General features: G+C 43.6%; 1 protein-coding gene across 6 annotated transcripts; it reads left to right on the top strand.

The window, feature by feature from the left end:
• Window positions 1-121: 121 nt before the first annotated feature.
• LOC115330558 (protein krueppel-like) lies at window positions 122-27,344 on the top strand. Of its 6 annotated transcripts, none has more exons than XR_003920302.3 (3): window positions 122-245; window positions 13,204-13,330; window positions 13,926-14,640. XR_003920302.3 is itself a non-coding variant. In XM_040214646.1 (3 exons), the coding sequence occupies exons 2-3, from the start codon at window positions 20,255-20,257 to the stop codon at window positions 24,746-24,748; spliced, it is 594 nt and encodes a 197-aa protein (XP_040070580.1). In that variant the 5' UTR covers window positions 122-264; window positions 20,123-20,254; the 3' UTR covers window positions 24,749-27,344. The 6 variants fall into 6 exon arrangements, 4 of the variants coding, with proteins under 4 accessions (XP_040070580.1, XP_029848283.1, XP_042149708.1 ...); XR_003920298.3 differs by having other exon boundaries at window positions 122-264; XM_040214646.1 differs by lacking the exons at window positions 13,204-13,330; window positions 13,926-14,640 and adding exons at window positions 20,123-20,294; window positions 24,195-27,344 and having other exon boundaries at window positions 122-264.
• The last annotated feature ends 338 nt before the right edge of the window (window positions 27,345-27,682 follow it).

Below are 27,682 nucleotides of genomic sequence, written 5' to 3'. Positions count from 1 at the left end.
AGCGATAGCAAATATATTCACATCGCAAACTCAAACTCGCAAAAAAGTAAAAAAAAAATGTTTGAGTTTTTGGTCAGTAAGCGTTCACACTCCTCAGTCTACGTTCGTAAGACCCGAATAATCGAGCGAGTCCGCGATCCGTTTGTTTTGGTGTCAATCGGCGGCAGTGTTCGTGCTTGAATGTTACGAAACAGCGTTTTATTTTTAAAATTCGCGAGCATGGGCCGCAGGGAGCGATCATCAAGGTAAGCGAAAAGCACCAAGGTAAGTCCCAGCCACCGTAGCAGCTCTTCGTAACAAGAGTGAAGACAATTTTTCACGTTTTTTTTTCTTAATTGTTCACTTTGCTCCTTTAAACTTGAGATTTGAAGTGTGTTTAAGAACTTTAATTTGTCTAAACATTGCACCAGCTGGTGTCTGAGTTTGGAAAATCTCGCGCTCAAAAGCAGCGAAGAAAAAAAAAAATCGTTCGCTCGCGGTTTGTTTTGTTATTTGCCATGCAAAAGTTGGTCACTGGCAATCAGCTGTGGCCATTTTTCTCGTCCCAAAGAGTTTTATATCACCGCCTTGCTGGACTACGCATGAATACGAGCTGCGAGACATAACTCGTAAGTTGTTGGTAACTGATGCGAGGAACCATGAAAGGCAAGCATACCGAGCGTACTGAAAAAAAGAAAGAAAGAAAAAGAAAGCGATACCTCCGAGAAAACAAAAAGAGGGGCAGACGACGAATACGACACCTTGACAAGTGCAAGCAAGCGGGCCAACGGGCGGGAAACCAGAAAAGTATCTTCGTGAAACCACAACTTGTGACGGGTTCCGAAATTGGGGGGTTATTTACAGTAAAGTACTGTACGTCTAAAAAGTATACATGAAGGAAAGTACGAAGTAACCAATTGAAGTAGTAAATACACCAGGCGCAATGTGCTTGAAGTATAGTACTACAAATGCAGTCCTCTTTAAAGTAAAGCACTTTTTAACATTATCTTTCAAAATGTCCTTTCCTTCCCCTGCAAAGTTTTTTTTTTTCTTTTCTTGAAGCTGGTATGCATTGTTTTAGTTGTGACATAGTAATTGTAAAGTAGTCACATAGTAATTGTTTTACTCTCGCTCATGAACTATTTAACGCAGTCAACTTACGAGTAGGATTCTGCGTTTTCGGATAAATCCGAAAAACACTTGCCCGTAAAATTTCCGTCAATTTGAATTTATCCGGAAAACTCTAAATTTCGAGTTCACGGTGGCAAATTAAAAAGCAATAAAGACGAAGTTTGACAAATAATGTTTGTTACTGCGCATGGTTGGTAATCATAAAAACAGGCATCAATTTTTTTTTTTTTTTTTTTGTTGGGTTATTGACAGGAGGGAGTCTTGTCAGGGTTCGTTCAGTACAATGGGTCAGTACAACGTCCGGTGCTACGGGTCAATGCACTTCTGGGTGACAATAAAAGCACTCTTCGTTTCCAGTTTAGACCATACTGTTGTGCTTCTTGTGTTCTTGTAACACTGAGAGATAGGAACCCATTATCTTCATAGGAGGGGGAGGGAAGCTGGGGCGTTTATGCTTCCCAACAACTACGTCCAGGAGTTTGACTACTTCAAAGTACCGACTTTTATTAAAGCAACACTTGTGTGCAAAATTTGTCATGGGGCAGTTAGTACTGCCAATCACAAGGGCACCAGCGTCAAATGCAGCTGCAGGATTATATTTCAATACCCGTTCGTTTTTATGAATTTGGGGCATGTTTTTGTTAAAACATTTATTTTTATATTGAATTTTGAAAAACTGCAATGCGGTAAAATTAAACTCAGAATTTCAAAGAATTTTAAATTTAACGCAAATAAACTATGATAAACCGTGAATTTCCAGTGAAAAATAAACTCGGAAAAACAACCTCCGAATTTTACATGAAATAAACTCTGAAAACACGGAACCCTATCTATAAGGCGCTTATTTGTATCAGTGTTGTAGCTGCCATTACTTCACTCGAAGAATTGACCGCATGACGTCTCGGAAAACAATAGCATGTTTTTACATAGCTACACACCTTTTTTTTTTTTTTAGAAGTTGGTGAGTTTTGATATTCAGCATCAGAAGTTGTGTATAATAGTGAGACAGCCAAGGACTTGAGCACGTTGTCCTTGAAAGATTTGAATTTCACCGAGACCAAATTTGGGGATGTGCTTTGAAGTGGGGAGTTGTACTTTTCTCGGACACTACCATAAAAAGGTACTTTAAGTACAGTACAAGTACATACCTACTCAGATAATGCACTTCAAGTAAAGTAAAAATTTTCTAAGCCTACTTGAAGTGGTACTTTAAGTACAGTAAGTATGTATGTATACTTCAAAAAACGGTGAACCGAAATTTGGATTTAAAAAAAACGATGCAGGAGATATAGGCGGGACGCTACAATCCCTACAGTACTACTTGTATGGCGATATCTCAAATGGACGGCCGTATTTTTGGAAAAAGAGGTCGAGATTGAACCAGGCTGACGAGGCACGTGACGTAGAGATATCTCGTTTCCCCCTCTCTTCGCTCCACTCCCTCAAGGCAGCGAGGCGGAGAAGACGCGAAGCCGTTCTCTATCCTTCTTGGAAAAACAAGACGTAAGCGTACCTGTCAAATGCGCCTCCTTTTCTTGAAAAACAAGGTCATCCGTTCAAGATATCGCTCTATAAGTGATGTTTTGGTGTTGGTAGCATCCTGTTGCACGCTTTTGCCACGTGTCTTGTGGAATCCAGATTTCTGTTCAGCATCCCTTTAAAGTAGTTCCCAACACTAGTTATTTATCTGTTTGTTTTTTTTCTATTTGTATCAGTGTTTTCCGGTTTCTACTTTCAGTGCCGGAGAGAAATCGGCGTTTATCGGGCTTGTGTTGCAGAGCAGCTAGTTACTGGAAAAAATAATTAAATTTATAAGTTACAGATTATAATATTTTCTCCAGTTATGCCGGTCAAGAGAAGGGAACGGGGCAAGTAATGTAGTTTCGATGGAAAGGAATAACTCCAAGGCGAGTCTAGTGCAGCTGTGTTCAGAGTCAACGAGAAAAAAACAAAAAAACTAGGATGGAAGATTTTTGCCCGTGACACTGCTGTTTTCTTTTTCTTTTTTTCTTCAAGGACAGCTAAAATTTGGAGTTTTCCGGATTTCACAGATTCAGAGAAAACCGCCTCGGGGGTTAATATTTAGTGTTTATTGGTATACACACCAACTCATGTTTACAAACACACCGGAGCGCCCCTAGCGGACGTTACCGGCGCCGCGCATGCGCGGTGGATGGTGGGCAAGAAGCCCGCCGTCGCCCATAAACAAACCATTGAATTGCGTTGTTGTCGGCGTCGGTGGGAGTCCCCGTGCTCTTTTTCGCTTTGGAATTGTTGATTCTACGTCCTCCTAACAATGTCTGACTACTTGAGCGGCTTCAGCAAAACTGTCGAGGCAAAACTTTGCGTGAATAATGTGACGTGCGGCGATTCATTTCACGTGGACACCGCAGAATGGGCGCTAAAGCCTGACTTCCACGATGAGATTCTGCTCGCTATTTTCAGTCGCGACGTTGCTCGGACTGCAAAAGCGTGGACCGTAGCTGAGATGGTGGACGTCGATACTGAGAACCGCAAGTAGAATCGGGCATGACAAGTCGGTGATGGCCACTGGTAACAACGATCAACACCTTCTTGTATCTGTTTACACTTAGCCTACTTACCCCAACCAACCTTCAAAAGTGTTTTGAGGCCTGCACTTCGTTCTTATCGCAATTACCGTGTCAACGTTTGGTTTACGGGCCGCTGTCGTTTGAACGAGCTGACGACAAAAAGCAGCCAAGTTTGAAACAGCAGACGACAGTTCGAACGCATGCGCAATGGAGTACGGGCAAGAAGCACCGCGTCCCGCGTCAACAAACCATTCGAATGCCACGTTGTCGGCGTCTGTGTGAGTCTGCCTACTCTTTTTCGCGTTGGAATTGTCGATTCTACGTCCTCATCGCAATGTCTTACCACTTTAATCGCCTGAGGGAAATTATCAAGGCTTGTTATGCCGCTAAACTTTCCGTAAATAATTTGACGTGCGGCGATTCATTCGCATGAACGCCGCAGAATGGACGCCAAAACCATGATGAGATTCTTGTAGCTAATTTCGGTCGCGACGTCGCTCGTGCTGCAAAAGTGTAGAAGTTAGCGGCGATGATCGACGTCGATACTGAAAATCGGAGGCGGGAACAGACCAAGCGTAACAAGTCGGTGATGGCCACAGGTACCAATAATTAATATCTTCTATCTACTGTTTACACCGAGCCTACTTAAGTCTCTTGAAGCCTGCAATTACTTATTACAATCACCGGGTCAAAGTTTAGTCTACGGGCCGCTTTTGCTTGAACGAGCAGACGACAAAAAGCAGACAACTTTGAAAGAGCGGTCGAAAGTTCGAACGATCAGGCGGCCGTGTGAATTTGAAGACGCACTGAACCCGTGGGTGGTCCAGACAACTTGGGGGTTTTCTCTCGTTCATGTTGCAACAAAGCAAATACATTTTGCGACCACAAAGTGTGGCCCGCACACGCAATCGTATTTCGACAGCGTCTGGTTTGCCCCTTTCACGGCTACTATCCACGTTCTCGGACAAACGGAGGGGGCAAAAACACATGAAAACTGATTTTCAAACCTTTCCAGACTCTCTTGGTACAAACCCCATCGCAGCATTTTGACGAGAAGACAGGTTTTTTGTCTCGTTTCTTCCAAAGGAACGCGGGAATGCATGTCTGGCACGGCGACTTCTGCCCACCGCCCCCGACCGGAAGTGCGTCCGGCGCGCCACCACCGCGGCGTGACGTAGGAGAGTTGAGTTTGTGTATACCGAAAACACGGTGTCCCTAGCTTTTATTGCAGTGGCTTTCACATTTTTTTTTTTTTTCTGTTTTTGTCCGAAGTTTAAAGGGATATTGCAGTGAAATTCAAGCGCCTATTTTATTGTCTAAATGCCAACCACGTTCTGGCCACGCAATGGAAGCACGAATGTTTAATCGAAAAGACGCCGAGACATTATTTAAAAGGAAGAAACGGAATGTCGTTACGTCAGTATGCACTCCAAAGCACCACCGCCCCGCGGAAGAAAGGCGGCAAATTGCTGGCGTGCGAGCCTTGTAGAACCGAATTTTCTTTCTCTCCCGGCCTACTGAATAACTCTTGCAGGGAGCAGGGAGGGGCAACCGAAAACGGCCAGGTTGTAACGCGTTGACGACGCCAAGTGGCAGAAAACCACGCCAGCCCCACACCAGCTTTGCCTGTGCTGGACCAAGTGACGTCACGTCCGTGACATCAATTGGTCCACCCCCGTGATGCATTGCGCTCTTTGATGGCTGATCTTCGAGCAATCGCTTGAATCTGTCCTTTAGAAAGAATAGCCATCCATCAAAAATACAAGCGTGTGATTGTCATTAGCAGATTGAGTTGATCGTGTTTTCTGAAGGGGAAAGGTATTTTTGAAGTTTTGATTTAGGTTCCCTTTAATGGACCTTTTTCCCAAAAAAAACATAATGTCGCGAGAGATGCCCTATTCCCTAAAAAGTTACCTACTTCTATTTTTGGTTCGATTTGGTATTCTTTTTAAACACCGAGAGACAGCCTCTTTCTCTATATCAACTCAACTCTGTTACATCACACCACGGTGCTGGGGTTCTGGGCACACCTGCGGTCTGGGAGTGTGAACGGAAGTCGCCAAGCGTTTTGGCCGTGTCGTTTTGGCTGAAACCAGACTTAAACTTGCCTTCTCATTAAGGCGCCGACTGGGGCTGTATTAAAAGTGCTGGGGAAGGTATGAAGATCAGTTTTCACATGTTTTTTGTCTGCTCGGTTCTTCCGAGAATGTGGATAGGTGCTGTGAAAATGGAAAACCAGACACGTTCGAACCACGGTTGCCTGTGCGGAATGCACTCTAGGTTGAATTCTTGGATACGTGTGGTTGTCAGGTTTATACATTTTGTTTTGAGATGAATGTGAGAAAACCGTCAATTTGTCCAGGTCACCCGTGGATCACTTGCAGTGCATCTTCATGTTCTAACGGTTGTCTGATCGTTCAAACTGCTCTTTCAAACTCTTTCAAACTGCTCGTTCAAATGACAGCGACCTGTAGACAAAATGTTGCAATAAGAAGTAGGTGCAGGCCTCAAACAACCTTTAAGTTTGGAGGTTGCTTGGGGTGAGTTTGCTTAATGTATATCATAGATACATAGAGATGTTGATCATTGTTACCAGTGGCCATCACTGACTTGTTACGCCCGATTCACTTGGTCCCATTCTGCTCGTGATTTTCAGTATCAGTGTCGAGCATCGCAGCTACCGTCCACGCTTTTGCAGCCCGTACGACGTCGCGAATGAAAGGAGCAAGCAGGATCTCAACTTGTGAACCGGGCTTTTGTGTCCATTCTGCGGTATTCACGCAGAATAAATCGCCTCGTGTCACATTAGTTACGCAAAGTTTCTCAGTGTAACGAGCCTCGTTAATTTCGGCCATGCCACTCAAGTAGCAAGACATTGCCAGGAAGGCGTTGAATCAACTATCCCAACGTGAAAAAGAGCACAAGGACTCACACCAATGCGGACACCACATTCGAATGAGTTGGTGACGCAGGACGCGGTGCCTCTTGCCTACACCCCATCACGCATGCGCGGTGCTGGTGGCATGCCACTAGGGGCACTCCGGTTTGTTTGTAAACATGAGCTGGTGTGTGGTTTGTGACAGGTTCAGGGGGAACTCCTCCCAGCTCTTTTCACCTTAACGCTGAAGACCAGGCAACCTCCTCTTCAGCATTCGCTCTGCTGAAGGGGAAAGAGGTGGGAGGAGTTTCCCATGAACTCTTCACCTGTCACCAACTAGAGTAATTGTTGCGTTCGGATCAACAATGACCTTGGCACGACTGCTTTAGCTGTGACGGGATATGAGTGAAGATTCTTGACCAGAAAGGACAGTCATCTTTGCTTGAAGGCCGACGACCAGTTCGCGCTTTCCACTTTTCTCCCAGTTCCTCCTCTCCCCCTCCTACCCTGTCCACCGTTGCCTGTTTTCTCCTCCCCCATGGTGAGGAGGATCTTCTGCCTTGCAGAATCTCCAATCTGGTCGTCGGCCTTTAACTGAAAGTCGGGGTGCAAACGAGCTGTCTGATATTACTACACACTTCCCGCAGTCTTGGGGGTTGTGTTACATCTGTGTTTCATTGCCTCTTTCCACAATAACAGGTTTTGCAGGGACACATTTCTTTTATTTTATTTTGTTTGCTTTTTCTTGGTTGCTCACCGAAAGTTAGCCTATTCTTTATTTTCACCCGATTTGCTCTTGATTTGAAGGGAGCTATCTCTCGGGACATTACGGTACGTGCTGCCGCCTATCGGGACATCTGGGTTCAAAATTTAGTGACTGGAAAACAATGTTTGCAAGGCTTGTCCGACCCATTTGACCATGCTATTTGCGTACTACATTCATCGCATTTTTAGGATTTCTACTCTTAGATCTTAGGGATAAGCAAATCTGATGCACATTTCAGGTGGACCACTGAGTAGTCATTCCCCAAACCGTGCGAGCCCCTCCCAGGACCGCTGTACTTTCAAACAAACCCTACGTTGCTGCGGCACGCTGCTCGCTTTACAAGGAAAACATTGTTACAAAGGAAAATGATAGCCGACACCATACATACGAAAACTATTTATTGGGAGATGCAGGTCAGAAAACGACGATGTTCTGCAAAACATGTAATTTCTTGTTTTGGAGTGTTTTATTATCTTTGAATCTTCATATTTCAAGAATAAGATAATAGGGACTGAGTGTGATAGCTGAATCAGTCAAATACACATTTGAAGAACTCCCAATGACCCAGAAAGGCATAAATTTAAAGGGGCCCTGCAGTCATATTTAAGCGTCCACCGTTTTTGCGGTTTCCACGTCTCTTGGAGTTCGAGCAAGCCAGCGGGCACAGAAAGAGTAACTAAATATCTGTGCATCATATTTTAACCGGACGACGCGGAAACCTCCTCCACCTACGAGGGCTACCTGCGTTGCCGAAAGCGCGCGATATGTGACGTCTTTGGTCCTGGGCTTACTACTGGTCAGAACAGCTAAAATCTTTTAGTCAAGGTACAAAATATAAATGTCGTGAACCGTTTCAATTATGTATGAAAGTAGTTTTTGTTCAGTAGTTTAGATCAGGAAAGAAACAATTGCAGTTTATAAAGTACGGAAACAAGAAATGACCCGTCGACAATCTCGCCACCAAGCGGCGGAAAACATGGCGCATACTAGAAAGGGCTAGTGGGATGAGGCGCCAACGAACGGTGAGCGTAGAAAGGTCCCGGATGTACGCGGCGGCGCTGCGGTTGTATACCGGCTCGAAAATCCGACCGGTTCCGAACGTTTCGAAGGCTTTCGGCGCAGGCTTGGCTGGCGATTTTGCCATTTAGCGGTATGGCAGTGCAAAGTGGCTTCCGTTCTGAACTGATATTTACCCCACGTTTGCTGTTGTTTGTGGCCAATGAAGTGTTATGCCGAATTAGTCTTTAATCGTGCAGCAAATGCAATGCGAGCCGCCCTTGCCGCCCCCTTCATACAGCCTATGCAACACGTGCTTTAATGGCGCCCCCTCGAGCCGTCGACACGGAGTGCGGCAGCCATGAGCGCTCGATGACCTCGCTTCTCCTCCTCTAGTTCACGGCCGCTCAAGCCAGGACCTACGACGTGATGAAAAAGGTTATTTTTTGCTTGTTTTTGTAGTGCTCATTTTCCTATAACTTTTGAAATGAAGCGAAATTTAAGAAAAGAAAAGTTTCATTAAGCTACTACGTTCAGTGCGCTCAGGATCGGTGCAAATTAAAAACCAGTCAAAAAGTTGTTGCAGGGCCCCTTTAAGGCATTTTTGTGTGTGTGGTTTTTCAAATTGTGATGGTGTCCGCCATCACATTTATTTTGAGAAGTAGTCCTTACCATCTCTATCGGATATTCTTCCATGGCTTCAGTTCCTCAAAAATTAATTTTAAAAATTTTCCCTCCACAAAAGAGTATTGCTGCATGCACATTTTGGTAATATTTGAACATGTTTTTCTCTTTTCATGAGTTTGGGGCATCTTCACGGTTTGTGTGCAGGAATGTGTGTTCTTAATATTTTCCTCTGAGAACCAAGTTTCATATGCATATGGTTTGGGATATATGCAATGCCACTATCAAGGTTTGGTTGGAATGTATATTTTCTACTTGAAACTTCTGTTAGCTTTTTAAAATTGGTGTTTTTCCAATTTGCAATTATTTTAAATTGTAAGGGATCTTGCAGACATTGCTTTTCTTGTTCATTGCACATAGTGATTTAGATGGAGCGAATTAGCTTATTTTACTTAGGTGTGTTGCCATGCCCTATGCGCACACAAGAACATGTTTTTCTTCTTGCACGTGCATTGCATCCAGAAGATAAAAGAACAGGCAATTCAAAACTAACACCACATTTATAAAAAATAAGATTAAGCATTAAAAACAAAAATTTTTATTCATGTATTGTAAATAAAAAAATAACAAAAAGCCTTTTCTCCCAGTAGATTCTTTTTCTTGATATGAATAAACAAAAGTTCTTCCTCCTCTTTTCTTTTTTTTGTCAATATACTTGCGTGTGTCAGCTTGTGTTAACATTTGTGGAGGCTGGACGTCTTGCTTAAAAACTAAAAACGTAATCCTGTAGCCAGGCGTAGTCTCAAAACTTCCCTCGGAAACTTGCTGCCACTGTTATGGTTTGTGTTTTGTGTTTTGGTAAGTATCGATAAACTCCGAAAAAACAACCCTGAAGCTTGTTTCATCAAAACTGGAGAGAACCGATAAACCACGAATCAAAGACGTTCTTGAATTAGAAAAACCGAGGCGTGCAGAAAGGATCTGTCTACAGATTTATTTTCCGTTCACCCACAACGAGCACAATGTTCGCGAGGCTGCTTCTGTCTTCTAGAACCACGTTCCATATCTCGTTTCCCTCCCTTATCAGTACCCGGATGTTTTTCGAGTAATTGGGCCGTGGGCTTGTTTCCTGCAGGTCGGAAAATCCCACGCCCATCTCCTGTTTTCTCGAACATAATCCTTAATAAACAACGCGCCATTTTGCCTGACTCCGAAAATTTATGCAGAAAAGAACACCCAATCTGTGGCAAAGAACTAAACTCAGAAAAAACACCTCTCAAATTTTGAGAAAAATAAACCCCGAAAGCACTAAACTCTATAGCTAGTGACAAGTTAAGGGTTCAGAAGAAACTCCTCCCACTCCTTTACACTTCAGCAGAGCAAACACCGGAGAGGAGGCGACCTCTTTCTTGATCGTTTGCTCTGCTGGAGTGAGAAGAAGTAGGAGGAGCTTGCTCTGAACTTTTAGGTTCTCGCCGACTGTAGTTGCGGCTGCAAGCAAATTCTGTTGTTTCTAAATACTGCGAGCAAATTACTGTTTCAATGACGGTGATGACAAAACTTAGCGAACCGACTTTCAGTGGTTGCTGTGCACGAAGGCTGGAGGCCCGTGTCGCAGCTGTTGCAATGCGAAGATATCGGGAAAAGTCGCTTCACCCAAGACCGGCCTAAGCACATGAGACTGTCATTTTCTTTGGTGGATTTTGCCGGAACGCATCCATCGCTAGAGCTTTATGCCGCTTGGATCACTTTCGTTTGTGAGTTGGTGTGTTCCAGAGTCAAACTTTGCCGGAAATAAGACCGTGCACCGTCCCGCAGGTTCCGTGCGGCATTGCGGAAGCCATGGTGGGAGATGTGAAAAGCCTCTTTCCCCGCGACTTTCATAAAAAATTTTTTGACGGGCAGAAAGCAATGCCTGGGTACACAGAAAAAAGTGATCCTTAAAGGAAATTTCTGTTTTCTCTCTCTTTTTAAATGCAGTGCACTCGACTTGTGACGCAATGTATGTACTTTGTTCGGCACTAAACTGGCAGTGCGGTGGAAGTTATGTTTTAATGGGACCACACCCACGTGCAGAGTGGAGTAAGGTAATGGAAGGGGAGGCGGTCGATTGGCCCAGTGAGCTTGTAGCTCCCACTGCACTGCCAACTTAGGGGTGAACAGAGCATGGTGAGTGTTAGTTCTAAAGCCACTGCTGAGGCAGTTGATTGTCATCATAGAGGAAAAATAACCCAAAGCTGCCAAACTATGAAAGGGGGACGATCGTTTTTCTTTTTCTCGATGAAGCTTTGTGCCATAATGGTTCGCAGTTCTTTCATTGTAGAGTGTGGGACACGGTCGGTCCTAATGCCCAATAACAGGTTTCTATGGTCTCACTGCGTGGCCAAAGGTGGCCGTCGAAACAACTATAATACTAACCAAATGTGGTGTAACATAGGCCAAGGATTTTATCCAATCTACAGTAAAAGGCAGATTGGATGAGAGGGGGGCAGACCCTTTGGAATCTGCAGGCCCCCATTGTCAGTGTCTGATTTGAAGGAAGCTGGCAAAAATGTTTGGCTTGTTTTGTTTCTTAGCCAGTCGGTGTGCGCAAGCTGCCATAGGCTATAGCACTTGCATTCTATTATTTGAGAGACAAAGGTAGGCCTTCGCTTAATAACTCGTCATCTAAGTTGAGAAATGAGGTCTTTGTCGCCGTTTTCAGAAGTCAGGTTTCCTGCCCCACCGCGCACATCATCCAAACCCGAGCAATGTGATTTCTAGATCTTATTGTTTAAGGGAAGCAAATGAGACAGAAAACAGATGTGGGCTACACTTTCCGGGCTTGATTATCTCCTGGGATGTTAAAGTACTTTATAACGGACTGTGCATAAATATTTGGAGTTGGGCATAAATACTTGTGCGTTAAACTGCCTAGTCTGCCTGTTTTGCATTCAGCATGCCAGTGAATGCCTTGAGCCTGAATGAATGACTGTGAATTATTTTTTGTATGGGTTAGGAGCATCTCATGCTTTGTTTCATTTAAAGTATAGTAGCAGAATCAAGGCTGCTGCCACACACTCTCTCGTGTGGCGGGAACTTTGAGCCAAGGCAAGTTTCAGATGAACGCTCGAATGCACTTCCTCTATCGCCACTGTGAAGTGAAATAACTTATGGAATACTAAGACCTCATGGTAACCTTTTAGAGCGCAGCTCTTAGGCGCCCGTTTCCGGCTTGAGCGGCGTCGCCGTCGCCGTCGCCGTCGGCGTAACCGCACGGTGCATTATGGGTAAATTTCCCCGCTAAATCTAGCGGGAAAATTTTCCCGCTAAATCTAGCGGAAAAATTTCCCCGCTAAATCTAGCGGAAACATTTCCCCGCTAAATCTAGCGGGAAAATTTCCCCGCTAAATCTAGCGGAAAAAATTTCCCCGCTAAATCTAGCGGAAAAAATTTCCCCGCTAAATCTAGCGGAAAAATTTCCCGCTAAATCTAGCGGAAAAAATTTTCCCGCTAAACCTAGCGGAAAAATTTCCCCGCTAAATCTAGCGGAAAAATTTCCCGCTAAATGTAGCGGAAAAAATTTCCCCGCTAAACCTAGCGGAAAAATTTCCCCGCTAAATCTAGCGGAAAAAATTTCCCCGCTAAATCTAGCGGAAAAAATTTCCCCGCTAAATCTAGCGGAAACATTTTTTGGTCACGTGACCCGGGGAGTCACGGGACCCCCTCCCAAGGTCACGTGACCTCTCAGGGGGGGCAGTGATTGCCACCACGTGACCCCACCGAGGTCACGTGCCCTCGGGGGGGGGGGTCACGTGACCCCCCCCCAGAACACGTGGCCCTCAGTACCCTCCCCTCCTCCTCCTCAAGATGCGCTCCAATTCGGCGTTACAGGGAGTGGTAAACGGCTTTCACTTTTTTTTCTCTGAACTGCCACCATAGTATGTTTCATGGATTCGGGCTGGTCTTGTCTTTGCAGCGGTAAACTGATTTCTGATGCTAACCGGTACATGCATCATGTAATTACTGATCCCATATTTGAATTTATTATTCCATTCTCTGCATGGTTTGAAACCTTTAATTTAATATAGGGTGGCATATGGTAACAATCAAGTTGCTTGCTAGTACCTCGTTTACTTGCAGTTCTGTTTCCACAGACCATCGAGGAACATGAAACCACATGTTAGGAGCGTTGTTTGGAATCGTTGATTCATAAACATGTTCAATTGGCTGTCATTTTCAGTTTGTGCACGCACTTGATCACGTGATGCCAAACTCATTTCTATGTTGGTTTCCAGTTGATGGGAAGCAGGTGCCAAACTCAACAGGTCTTTTTGGAGCTCATCAGAACACATGGACGCGTGTGCATCGGCAGCACTGCCCGGCTTTGTCACAGATAAGAGAATGACTATTTGTAATAGACGAGTGAGTCTGGCGCATCCAAAAAAATGCCTTCGCAGACCCAATGAAATAATATGCGGGCACTTGTACAAGAACCAGTGCTCTTGAAGGTCTATAATGGGATAAGACAGCATAGGTTCGCTATAAAATAAGACTGATGGATTAATGATTAAGATCAGGAAATTTTTCATTCAAAATCTTTGTGCCAACTTAAGGGGCACTGACAGGTCAAAATCATGTTCTTTTTTATTAATCGGAACAATTGAAAGCAAAGCCACAATATTACCCTCAAGAGTTGAAGCTTGGGCGCTCAGTATCTGTGAAGTAAAAAAGCAATTCCCAAAAGCCAAATTTGAAGTTCCCATGCGGATTAGTGCAATGAAGTCAAAGATTGAGTTGTCCTTTAACTCGAGTTTCTCTCAAGCCTCCGAACCTGAACCACCTCCACCTGCCGTTGGCAGGCCCGGAAGTGTTGTGTTAGTGTCTGCCTGCCTCCTCCTGCCTTCAACTGTGCTGCTGCTCCTCTGTGCATGCATGCTGCCTTTCGCTTTTGCTGTGAGCAACTGTGAGCAGACCACGCTTCACTTTCGAGTTTGAAGTTCTTTACGATCTCTTTCAGCGATCTCAAATTCTTTGAAACGGTGTGAGGTCGAAGAGGAGGCGCTGTCGACTTTTGTGAGCGATGCGAGGGGTCATGTCGCGCCGGTTCTGCGTGAAAGGCTGTTCCGACGGAGCCTCCACCGAAACTACGATGCACAGATGCCAAACCCAGCTGTTTCGATCGTTTGTGGATTTTCTTTGCGAAGTCTGAGAGGTTGTCAGGCACCAAAAAGGGAACTTCGAATGATTTCCCGAGTCCCCGATCATCCTCAGTGCCACATGTGCCGAACACCGCAGCGTTTTCAGAGGGAAGATAAAAAGCCAGTAGCGACATCACTTCCGGACTCTGATTTTCGGTACTTCAGACAGAAGGGCCATAGTGCATTCGCAATTGCATTAAAAAAAGATGTTTTACGAATGCCATCATTAAATATTATTGAAATGTCGCTTACAAAGCTTCTAAATTTCATAATTGATTATGTCACAAATAAAAAAAAAGCGAGGAGGTGAGAGGAGGGAGAGAAAGGCACAAAAGATAAAAAGGTGTGTGCTCGTGCGGGGAATTTTTTTTTTTGTGTTGCTTCGTGTGTTTATGACTTTTTGCATCGTTTTAGACAATAACAAAAAATATGACTTTAAGGGTGTCTGTGCCCCTTTAAATTTTGAGCTAATATGCGTATAAATGTTCTGTTCATTATTTTTTCTATATGTGGAACATTTTTTAAAATTTTATTTTTGTATCACTTAACGTTTTTTAAGGGATAAAAATTATGTTTTTATCTTTTAAATTTATGAGGTGCAGTGTGCATTGACCTTGTGATCTCTTGATTTATGTTGACTATAGAAAACTTTTTGGCATGTTTTGCCTCTTGTTTGACACTTAGAAAAATTAGACCTGGCCTCAGTGTTGTTTGTGGTTTGTTTGACTAAGTAAACATATAATATGACGACAGTGCAGTTATATTTTGAGTAATATCTGGTCTGTGCCACATATTTCTCCATGGGTACTTTTTGTGTAATTCGGTAGTTGTAGGCTCTATTTCCTTTGATGACATGAATGTGATATTGTTTTGCTCTCAACATTAGAAAAAATTTGACAATGGGACAGAGAGAGCAAATTATGTATGAAGAGAAAGCTTTGATTTATTCTCTTGAGAACCTTTTCTGATCTATGGAGCATGGCATAGCACAAAAAAAGCAATCACCAGCTTTTTCTGTTTTTCCTAAAATGTTTAAGGGCACATTGAAAGATGATCATCTGGTTCATTGACCTAGGTGGTAAAATTTGGGGCTCATCAATACTGTATTTGAGCAAACTATGGAAAGGCAGTTTTTTTGTTCATGCTAAGTATCAGGGATGGGCAGTATTTCAAATACTTTGTGTATTTTGCATATGTATTTAATTACAAATTGGGTAATGTATTTGACGTGTGTATTTAAATACTAAAACGTGGGTAGTTCAAATACAATTGTAATTAAATACAATTTTGTGGGCGAAAATACATCCCTCAAATTTATTGTCACTGTCCAGAGCAGGAAGAAAACTATGTTCTGCACCGAATGCAGTGCCTCTCAATCAAGCACAAGCGTTTAGTGACTTTGTGATTACGACCGTGCTAGTCCAGGGCAAGAATAGTGACGAAATCGACGTTCACAGGCAGACTGGCTAAATAAGTGCCTGTGACAACTTGTGATGCTTTCCAGCCTGATTTCCATTCATATTTTTGCCTGGAACATTCTAAATGCGTGGGGCGTCCACATTTTCGTAACTGGTGCGAGTTGCAACAATAAAAAATTCTCTAGCTAGTGCTGCGCGTCTTGGTCGTCTCGGTTCTTTGTTGGCCTATACCAAAATGTAATCGACAAAAAAAGCTGCTTAAAGCTCTGTACTTTTTTCACCTATTACGTCCAAGCTGATTACATTTTTTTGTGATTATATTTCTATTACGTTGCTAGAGCCTCGCACACTAACTCCCGAGTGTGTAATGCAAAATTAAAATGAGATACCCAGAAACTCGTTGCAGGTGCCTTAAAGTCGCTGACGCAAATTTTGAGGAATGTATTTGGAAAAGTATTTCGAGGAGACCAAATACATTTGGTTGTATTTGTATCTTGTATTTAAATGCTTTTTTGGAAATGTAGTTAGATTTGTAATTAAATACATTTTTGACGAAGTATTTTGTATTTGTATTTCTATACATATTTGCATGTATTTTCCCATCCCTGCTAAGTATTTTGCAATATTTTTTTTGATGGTTCAGATTTTTATTTTATGAACATGAACCTTGCTTCCTTGATAAAGTATGAATCCTGGTGTATTTTTGAATGAACCCAAAGGCATTTATCAAAGCCAAACTTCACCATACACTCTGGTTAGTAATACAGGCATTCTGAAACATGCCAATGTTTATTATGTTCAAAAACATAATAAACATTGGATTGTGTAAGTTGTTTACAAAACTATCAATCAGTAGGTCCAAATATGGATTTCAAAAACAAGGTCCATCAAACTATCACTTATGTATATGAAGTGCAAAATCAATAACTAATATCGAAAGTGTGCCGTATATTGGAGGCTACTCCTGGGTTTGTGTATAGCTTTGGATTCAATATTGACGACTCCAGCAAAATCGGTGGCACCTAGCGGCTAGAACAGAATGCTGTGGCGGCAGGTTTGATTGCCAGCCTTCTTGACTGAATCAGATATTCACACTGCCTAGCAGTCCGAAGACGGATTCATGAAAGTAGGTTCAAAAACGGGTGGTGAAAATCGCCAGTAGGGTGACATTTTTGTCCTAAAACCCCAGTGTTATGTCCTACAAGGTTGCAACTCAGCTAAATTATAACTCCTACCTGTCGAATTGTGAACAGTTTGTATGAACAGAACTAGCTCCAGGGCAATTTTTACGCTTAGGTAGGATTACGTCGGGGTTTTCCTCATTTGGTAAAGCAAGGGGACCCTGTCTCAGCTGAATACTGAGGCACGTATTACTGTCCCATGGTGAATGCCATATGCTGTACTTTATTTCTATTGAAGTTGCACTTTCATCTGTAGATATTGTAATTATATCCTGGCTAGCATACATTTTATTTGTGTGGTGGTGTGGGTGTGCGTGTTCAGCTGCAAACTGTGTGATATCTTTTACAGCCGATTATTACATGACGCAACAGGGTGACCGAACAGCTATCAGCCGTTTCCATAACCCATACAATATGTTTTGTGCTAGGGCCTTAAACAAACACTGAATTCCCAAGCTTTTTTTTTAAGTGCCTGTATAGGATACATAAATCACAAAGGAAACCCCACCCCCCAAAGAAAAAATTGCTTTAGTGCAATTTGAGTTAGGGGCATCTATTTCTGGTTGACATATTTTGTGTGAAGAGTGATTCCCACATGTGCCTCTATTTTGGAACATCTTCCCAAAATAGATGTATGTTTTGCGATCGCATCCAGATACACTGAACTCTGTAAAAATATTATTTTTTTTAGAAATAAATAAACAAAATAGAAATGTTTAGCCTGGTATTAAGTTGCGAACTGTGGAGTGATTCCGAAATGTGCTTCTAGTTTGAGCAGATCAACCTGAAATAGGAATGTCTTTCAGAATTTTGCAAATGACTTGCAACTTAAATATTGCACTAATACTTCCAATTGTTTTGAGGGAAATTTATTTCCTGGCATACAAGTCCTGTACAGGTCCTTATAAAAAGTTTTTGGGTGTTCAGTATTCTTTTAGGAGTTGCATATCATTCGTTCACAACTCAGCTTCTAATTGTTCGTTTGCGTGGCTTTTTTTATATATATTTGGCAGCACAAGTCTAAAAGCATCTTGTTCACAAATTTGTTCTTAGTTTAGCTATGGTTACGGGTAAACAACTTTGCAAGCTTGGGTAACTCTGCCACACAAAAGTTTGGTTTTGGCCGGGCAGCATTATTCCTGCGGCTTCTAGTTGAACTCTCCTGTCACATAGTTTCTGCTCCCACTGCGAAGTGTGGGAATGTCCCATTAGGTGACCAAAGAGTTTAACTGGTTGTTCCTTTAAAGCATGAAACACTTTTTAATAAAACTCCCCAATCCCAAAGTGTCTGTCCTTTCGTCCGTCCCTCTGTGCATTTCCCACGAAAGTTAGCGGGGAAAATGATGTCCCGTGACCTAAACACCAGTTCGGTTTACCTGCTAGATTTAGTGGGAAAGTTTATGTCGCACGACGGCGTCGCAAGATCTATACAGCGAGTCAGTTTCCTTGCTACATTTAGGGGGAAAGTTGACATCAGATGACCTGATGTGGTGAGACCTCTACATCAATTAATTTTCCCCTCTGAATTTAAAGGGGAAATGAATGTCACGTGATCTCTGCGCCAAGTCGGTTTCCACACTAAATTTAGTGGGAAATTGATAAAAATGTAAGTTCTTCACTCCCCCAGAATCAACCGTTTAACACGTTTAATGCATCACTTCGTAAATGCTGCATTTATTTATTTATTTACCCTCAGGGCCAGCCGACCGAGGTGCCCGCAATATGACAGAGGCTTATTGCGGAGAAGGCGCCGTGTAACCAAGCTTTCGGTTGCACGTCAAAAGATCCCCAGGTGCTCGAAATTAATCCTCAGTCCTCCGCTGGGGCGTGCGAGATGCCCGTCGTAGGTTTGGCACGTAAAGCCCCCAAATTTGAACCCTCGGGGTTAGAGGCATTACAGATTGGAGTGGTTTGCTTAAAAATACATTGGATAAGCACACAGCAGCATGGAGAACTAAAAAAGCTGCTAATTGAAGTAATACAGGTTGATCACGGCACGAGTTGTAATAATATATTTTATGGAGCAAACATCAGTGGGAGACTTTTCTGCAGAGTGAAGAACACTAAGCTGGTCTTCATAGCCATTGCGCTGGCAGTATGATGGTAACTAGAAAGATTAAAGTGGGAGGCACGATTCTGAACATATTCCAATTCTGAAATGAGTGAGTCAAGACGGGGGTTTCGGATAGATGCAGTATATTCCAGCTAGCTACGAACGAGGGTTTTGTACAGGAGTAGTTTCAATGACGTAGGTGCACATAAAAACGTTTCAGGTTAACCGAGCATTTGATTAGCATTGCTAGTGATGAATTTCTCTCCAGTTTTCCAGGACAAATCGCAAGTTTTATGTACGCCCAAATACTTGTAAGAAGACACAAATTTAAGAGGAATGTTACCAGTGGGGCAACCGGCTGTAACATGTCACGACGGGACATATGCATGTATTTACATTATACAGTATTAAATTTCATGCACCACGTGTTACACTATTTAGAGATAGACTTAACATCATCAGACTGGAGGAGAGATATATCAGAGTCATTGTTAATTTCACGATAAAGAACGCTCTAATCTGCAAACAGACTGGCGGATGGACATAAATTGTTAGGTAAGTCGTTAGTATAGATTAGAAATAAGAGTGGCTCCTGATCAGAGCCCTGGGAAACACCTGAAGTTACTAGAGAAGGTTGAAAGTCGACATCATTAACAGTAACAAACTGCGATCGGTTAGTAAGAAACGAGTGTTACCATGCAATGACATTAGTCAGTGTTAAGTTTGTTCAGCTTTTGAATCAGGAGGAAGTGAGGGACCTTGTCAAAAGCTTTGGAAAAATCGAGAAATGTGCGGTCTACCTGGGGGCCGCAGCCAAGAATGGAGTGAAAATCGTGTGAAACATAACAGCCGAGTCTCGCAAGAGTATGATTTCCGGAAGCCACGCTGAGCTGGATTGAAGAAAGAATTAGACTAAAAAATTAGCGAGATGCAAGTATATAACACATTCAAGAATTTTGCAGGATATGCTAGTAACTGAGATGTAGGGCTAGTACTATATTTATTTGGAGAAGGTTTGTCACCTGATTTGTGCAAGGGAAACACCCTCCCAATCTTCCAATTATCAGGGATAAGGCCTAGCGCGAGAGACTGCTCAAAAAGTTTTGTTAATATAATAGCACTGTACATTTAAGTATTTTTCAAGCATTTAGAATTGAGGTTGTCAGTACTATAAGGGGTAAGCCTTTCAAGGTTATAAATCATATTGGCTACGTCTACAGTGTCCTATAATGCAATTCATGCATTATAAAACAAAAATAAAAAGTCGCTGCCAAAAAAAAACTTAAAAAAGTGGATGATTATGTGGGACATCCTTTCTTAATCGCTCATCTGTCTTCAAAACTTATGGTCGTGCCTCTTTGCAGGTGACCCTAGGTCCAGTGTGACTGCAGCTGAAAGGCCTTCGACATTTGTCCCGGGCCGTTTTTATTTTGTGTGTAACTGCTGCATCTACATCTGCCAGAACTTCAGCAAGCTTTACCAGTACCCGAGAAGCCATGACAATTGCAACTGAATGGCCGTCGGCATTTGTAACAGGTTGTTTCTTCTTTTGCAAAGGCCGCAACTATATTTGCGTGGAATTGAATGAATCACCAGCACTGGGGAGGCCAGGACATATGTCTTCTATTGCTGCCTGAATGCCACGGCTGACTCAAAAAAGAATCTGTCTTAGCGCATGCTCTCGCACATGGGCAAGGAAACGCTTGCCTGGGGGAGGGCGACAGAGGTTCTTATACCTCTTCTGAAAAAATAACCATATTAGAACGTCCAAGCAGTAGCTGTTGTCTAGTTAGTAGTCCAGGTTTCAAGAGGCTTTGGGCAATCTTAATTACTTTAGAATTTAAAAATTTTCTTGAAGGGTCTTTTTTTGCAGGTTTACAGGTGGGAGTTTGTTCTGTTGAATTCCAACTCAAATGAAACATTAAAACAAATTTCCCAGGCATGGACATCAATCAGTTTTCTGCCAGGACAACTTAAAGGTTTTTGTTATTTAAAGCTCTGACAGTACAGGTGTAATATTTATTTCAGTGCCACTACCACCCACAAACTTCCCAGTTGTCACTGATTGTTCACGACTTTAAAATAAAGAGCTGCTGGCTTGCTCAAAGCAGTGGATGAGAAATGTGCAGCATAATGAGCTGCATCCCCATGGCTACTAGTCTTATTTACTAGCATTCTGCATGTTTCCCATAAAAACGTGAATGGTCATCTTCATTCCGAGCAAGCTGTTTCTGGAAAAACACTGCATCTTTGTGAGCATTTCAGCTTGAAAAGAGCCCTACTAGAAGCCTTAGACTTTTAGTGGATATTTCACTAAAGGACTTGGCTTTTTGAAGGCTTAGCGCTAAATAAAATAAAGCCTCAGCAAATGTCAGATATCAGTGGGATGCTTCTAAGGGGTTGCTTTCAGGTTCCTCTTATCAGGTTCTTCTACAGCATTATTGCATGGTTTTATTGTTTTTAACTAATGCTTCTACAATACATAATCTTCATGAAAAATGATTATATCTGTTGGCAGCAATGTTCAAGTTCATAAGTAAGTGTTTTCAACACCTTGATACGCATGTTCATATTTTAAAATCAATTTATTTGTTGGCATCAGTCTAAGTCCATAAGGAACGCTTTGTTTTAGGGTGTTCATACTGTTAAAGCATAATTGCACTGTGTTATGGCTTTTTCAATGTAACTCGTGCCTGTAATGTGCTTGGTCCCATTTGTAAAAAAGACTTGCAGTCTAACCATGCAATGGTAACTTTTGTTAGAAAAGGAGGAAAACACTGTCTACTACCATTGCAGAGAAGTGTTTTGTTTAAGTTGACTTGGTGTAACAACTAAAGCTAAACCTTGGTGTCCTGTCATGCTATGTTGGTGCTAAGTGCATGAAGTCTTATTTTACTCTTGCACATTCATTGTAGCTTTTCCTATTATACCAAGCTACCTGCAAGGTGGGTGCTGGTGTCATTTAAATATTGTTAAAATGTTCAAAATTCTTGTTTTTTGTAATGTGAAGTGTGTAATTACCTTTCAGCAAGATCAGCTTTGTATGTTAATTTCTGTTTGTCATTATCATTGTGTGCTCAGTATCCCACACTTGTTTTGTGCTTATAGTAGGTATGCTTCCCTCTCTGACAATTCTATTTCAGTCATGGGGTATGGCTAATAGATGGTTGGAGTCCTTGTGCTTATGAAAGCGCACATAGAACCTGCTGAATGATTGGATGCCAATTTATTAGGGTCACATCCTGGCACAGGTTTTCTTTGGTCTCTGCCCTTGTTTTTTTATCTGTTGGGGCAATCTAACATTTCTTCCAAGTTAAAAAATAGTTTTTTTTTTTTTTTGGCTGACCAGTTTGACTGACCTTGCTGTTTTAGCTCATTGCCCTAATGGTATTGCATTCAGTGTTTTATGTTTTAACATGTGTCATCCAACATGAACCCAGGTAAAGGTAACCTGTAGTTGTGTTTTCCAGTGAGTCAGGATTAGGTTTTCCAGTTCTGTACATACTGGCGTACCAAGGACCGCTCGTCACAGGCGCTCACAAGAACAGTAATGATATTATTTCATTATATATAACAGTAATGATATTTTGATTTTTTTTCTATTTGGGGTATACAACTTTGCTTTATGCTCTCTTAAAAATGTTTTCAGACATACACCCTTGGACTTAAGCTTAATTTGGTGTTGCAGCTCTGTAAGCCCATGTTCATTGTTCTTCATATTTTTTCTTGGCTCTTTTTTGTTCTGATATATGTTTATTGGCCCACTTCAAGTTTTGCATTTCCTGCTCTTCCAAGTTTCATAGACCTCAGTGTGTCTGAATCCCTTTTTTTTATGTTTGTCATTTGAATTGTTTTTTTATCACCCATTAAGTCTGTCCTGACCTCCAAACATCCAGTTTTGACAGCTAAAAAATAAAAAAAAACACTAACCACATTTTGGGTTTTGGAACGTTTGTTATGTTTACACAGGGAAGATAAGCAGAAACCTAAAAATGGTGTGTGGTATTTACAAGGAGCAAGTTTATTAACTTTGCTTTTATTGACACACCTCTAAGCTGGAGTGTCGTAGCAAGGGAAGTGTAGACATGTGAAGTTTTAATGTGCCCAAGATTGGAATTTTGGTTTGCTGGCTGTCATAGGCTATGAAATTGTGATGTGCACGTAAATGCTGCAGTTCGGAGCTCAGGTTGCTCATCCTACAATCGAAGTTGTTCCTGCACATTGTGGAGTGAACTTGTTTCAAAAAGGCTGAAGAACATAATTTTTGGCTGTAACATATTGCCGTCGTGACACCTGTGTGATGCGTAATTTTAGTTAATTATGCACTCACTCATAAATGAAAATTGGCGTTATATAATCTGACAAGATAAAGGCAGTTACCACAGCAGAGTACCGCTCGTTTCCGGCTGGATGGACCGAACCATTCTCCTTGACCGTGGCAGGGAGTTTTCACTGTAAGTTCGAGAAATGGCGCAATTATGGTGTCCTTTGTAGTCCTTTGCATGTTACAAAAACCGGCGACTGGAGTGAGCCCATAGACGACAACAGACACAGGATAGAGTCCTGTCTATCCTTTGCATATTGCGTACCTATCTCTTTAATTTTTCACGTTTTTGTCATGTGTAATGCTTTCCATTCGCCTGAGTTTAGGTACATGTTAGGTTTACAATGTGCAATATGTTCTTCGGTGTCAGGGAACACTCCTCCAAGTTTCTCATGATAGGAGGGAGGAGGTTGTAGCTTTGTCAAGTGACTTGGGGTGATTTGCCACAGACTGGAAAGAGTTGGTGTCCCCTGGTAATATGCATGGCAGAAGTAGCACGAGTGAGTGCTGCATCTCTTCTGCTTTAATTTTCTCAACTCTGCTACTTGCCCCTTACTTGCCGACATCACTTTTTTCTATGGCTGCGCATTTGCTGAGTATTAGTGAATCTTTATGTTCCTTATCAACGGCCGTGCCTTTAGTGGTGACTCGCTTCGGCCACTTTTTGCTGCAAAGATGGGGCATGTGCAACTGCCTCATCCATTCTTTATTTATTTATAATATACAGCAGTTAATTTTTTAATAAGCCACCGCAGCTAAGTGTGGGCTACACAACCAGAATATCACTGCTACAAACACACGAAACAAACACACATTTCATGCACCGTTTCGCTTTAAATAAACATGCTCATTAAAAACACTAATTATTCCCCGGTGAAAAAAAAAATGGATGCATCCAACAAACATGAGAACATAAGTCATATAAGAATGTGTATGCCTCATACGCACCTGATATAATTTATAGAGTTCAAGTAGGTTCATTAGACAAATCGCACTCAATTCTTTTTCTTTTCATTAGGGTACCTCATTTTTGTTGAAACGTGCGCACTCCGGACAGACGAACGGATGTTTGGTGCCACTTAGCCTAAAAATGTTTTTCCTTTCCCCCCTAGTTGAGAGCCTCCTGAATGGGGCCATAAGCGCTTCCGGCTTCCTCGAGGGCCGCCTGATCAAGACCGAGCCCCAGGACCCGGACGTGTCGCGGGACTACACGGCGGCTGGTGAGGGGGGGCCCCCTTACCGCTGCCCTGTGTGCTCGGTGGGCTTTGCCCGGCGCATCAGCATGGCCAACCACGTGCGCATCCACACGTTCGACTCGAGCCGCGAGACCCTGTACCCGTGCCCGCTGTGCACCATGGTGTTCGACAAGCGCGACCACCTGGTGCGCCACGTGCGCACCCACACGGGCGAGAAGCCCTACAAGTGCCCTCACTGCCCGATGGCCTGCGCCGTCAAGTGGAATCTGGTGACGCACATGCGGACCCACACCGGGGAGCGCCCCTACAAGTGCCACCTGTGCCCCAAGACGTTCGCCCAGAGGTCCCCGCTCACCACCCACCTCCGGCTGCACATGGGCTGCAACCCGTTCAAGTGCAGCCGCTGCTTCCAGTCCTTCCGGAGCAGGTGGATGCTGGCGAGCCACGAGCAGACGTGCAACGGGGCCTAGCGCTGCGTGCTCAAGAGCTTGCCTCGCGGCGGATCGCGGTCGATCTGACGCCGCAATGCATTTGCGGCTGTGAACTCGCGTGATACGTGTGTCGGGTCGTCGCGTGACGTGTTCGCGCGACTGGGTTGCTGCGCCTCCTCTCAATGATCCGATGGTACCGGAGACTCGTAGCTTCCGCCGCAGCTTGTTTCTGGCCGATGGCGCTCGTCGGAGGCGACCGGAGACGGGGGAAACGTGGGTAGAACTGCGGTACTTGGAGAACTCGTCTTCGACTGGTGTGTCCACCATCCTATCCCGCCCGTGCGGTTGCAAGGGGTTACAAAGCGGCGAGGAATTGCCTCGCAGGAGCCGCCATGTCACACCTTCGGGTGTCGCCGTCCCAGTGGTTGGTCGTAGAAACGCTGGCAAAAATGGCGAGCGGACGCGAGGGTGTCTGCCTTGGTTTCCATCGAATTTCTGGCTTCAGGGCAATGTATGCTCTAGAACGAGCGCCCGCCGCATACATCTTAATTTGTTGCCGTGTCACTGCCGGGGTCGCGATAAGCAACGGCACGAGCTGCGTAACACTTACGATGTTGTCGGTAGGAAAACAACAAACTCGAGAATGTGGTAGGCAGGGTAGTTGGAGGTGCACTGAGCACCCTGGGTGGAACTGACGTTACCACATTATCAGGTCAGCTCAATGGTGGACCTTCACGTGTCGCCTGCGAGGGTTTTTATAATGACTCGGGCGATGTTGTCGTCATTGGCTAGCCCTCTTCATACTTTCGGGTGACAAACTATCTTAGGAATGTATGAGTTTGTTATTTGCAATATAATGTTTCCTCTTTCGAAAATGTACCATTCTGTTTGTAGCACATTTCCTCGTGTTGACACAATCACATCAAAACATGTTCTCGCTTTCGAAATATCAAAATTAAGCTTCTCAGCACGCGTGATGCAGTTATGGTAGATTCGCCTAAATCCACCAAGTCGACCCGCAGAGAAACCTGTGTGCTTCACTTTACTCTAAGGTGCAGAGCCGATAATGTGTGGGTTTTTTCCAAGACTAGCAGCCTGTGGACAAAGTGCCAAACGCACTGGCAGTGCCGCCGCTACTGACACCCGGACACGGTTTTGAGCGCTTCCTGTAGTACAGCACCCACGGGAAGTTCCGCAAGCGTTCAGCGTCCTATCATGCCCATACAAGAAAAGTGGTCCCGAAGTGGCAACGAACAACGTCGGAAACGTTGGAGTGTCGCGCTGTCGGATATCACGATCCTGGTAGTTGGTGCTAGAAGTATAGGCAAAAAGCACGCGCGAAAGGGGAGCGTCGCCGTCGTTGCGGCGTACCAACTCCCGCCGGTTGTAACTTTCATTGACTGAAGCCGGAGCGTGATCCGCAGCAGAAAGCGCCTGCCACGTTCACCACTGCTCCGGCGACACGACCGGCAAGATCGTGGGCGGCGACAGCACGACACTTCTATGGAACGTTACCAGATCAGAGACAGTTGACAAGCTTTTTAGAACGCCTGGCGCCTTTTCGTGGCGCGTGCGCTCATTGCCTGCGGTGAAAAGTGGCCACAGTGCAGGGCTGCCAACCTTAGGGGAATTTCCCAGATTAAGGTAATATTCAGGTCTATGTGAGAATAAGGGAAGTCTTGCTAGTTTGAGGGAACTTTTGGGCACTGTATATATCTGGAGTATTTAGGTCAATCATGTTTTTGTTTTCTTTCGAGATAACATTGAATTTCATTGGCTTTGGTTACATTTTGGGTTATTCCCTCCATCTGCTTGGCGCTTTGTAGTGAGACCATCTGGCAACACTGAGGAGCTCTGAAACAACTTTTTTTCGGCAAAATCAATTTTCATCACCGCCATGAAAACTACGCAGGAAGGGATCAGTCAACTTGAAGCTTTTGAGAGCGCAGCTATGCCTTTTCAGAAAAGAAAGCTTGAGTACAAGAAAATACTGAGATGTCTGGAGGTACAGACACCATGTCAAAGATACAGGCTTACCATGACTAATAATATTTCGCGAAGTGCCCTGGCACGAAATGGTGCTTGTTATGTGTCGTGTTCCATGTGCTCGAATTTGAGAGCACTAGCTTGTGTTACAGTTTTCGTTTTGAACCGTCTATTATAAAAAGCGCTAAAGAAGTTATTAAACGAGTACCATGTTCTGATGATGTGCATTACATTTTAGGCGACGATAGGGTTTCATTTGGCACGTCGAATCTCCCAGTAACACTTCCCCTCGCTAGATCTGCTCTGACCACTCTTTTTTTGCGAAACATATGCGGGGCGTAAAGGCAACATAATTTATCTCTCATCGTAAGAATGGAAGTGGTGCAGGTAACAACGAATATTTAGTATTATATAATTATTTGGGCAAGTGAGGGAAATTTAAGCAGAAATAGGGAATTTTAAGGTGTCCGCAAGGGAAATTCTTCCTTTCTGTGTTGGCAGCCCTGCCACTTTGGTCGTCACGAAGTGGCGGCACGTGGTACTATCCATGAACGCGAGGTCCTCGGTACACCTACCCCTGCAGCTGGTGGTGCCAGCTATACGGGTAAATCTGCATAATAAAAACTAGGCAAATAAAAAAAAAAAAAAATCAACAGAGACATTTGTTTACGTGTAGGATTGCGAAAGCATTTCTACATGCTGCGCATTCCTATGAGCAGCGTGCCACGTCTTCCTTTTTCACACGGCGCTCTGGCTGTGACCTTGGCTCATGCATCAAGCAGGCGCGGCGAACCCCGCCAGCTTCACGACGGCTTCCCTCACGAAGCATCTGCGTTGCTTTGCTTTTGTTTGTGTTTTATTTCTGAGGCACTTGCTTGATGACGTATTGGTGGGGTCAACTTCCGGGCACAACGGCGCCGCTTTTTCCCGTAATGGGACAAGTAAGGCTTTTGCCTTAAAAAAGAACGCGAACGAAGCTCACGTGGT

The sequence above is a fragment of the Ixodes scapularis genome, unplaced genomic scaffold (assembly GCF_016920785.2).
Source record: "Ixodes scapularis isolate PalLabHiFi unplaced genomic scaffold, ASM1692078v2 PGA_scaffold4__175_contigs__length_147842914, whole genome shotgun sequence".
In the NCBI taxonomy this organism is placed as follows: domain Eukaryota; kingdom Metazoa; phylum Arthropoda; class Arachnida; order Ixodida; family Ixodidae; genus Ixodes; species Ixodes scapularis.
This window is presented reverse-complemented; position numbering and strand designations above follow the sequence as displayed.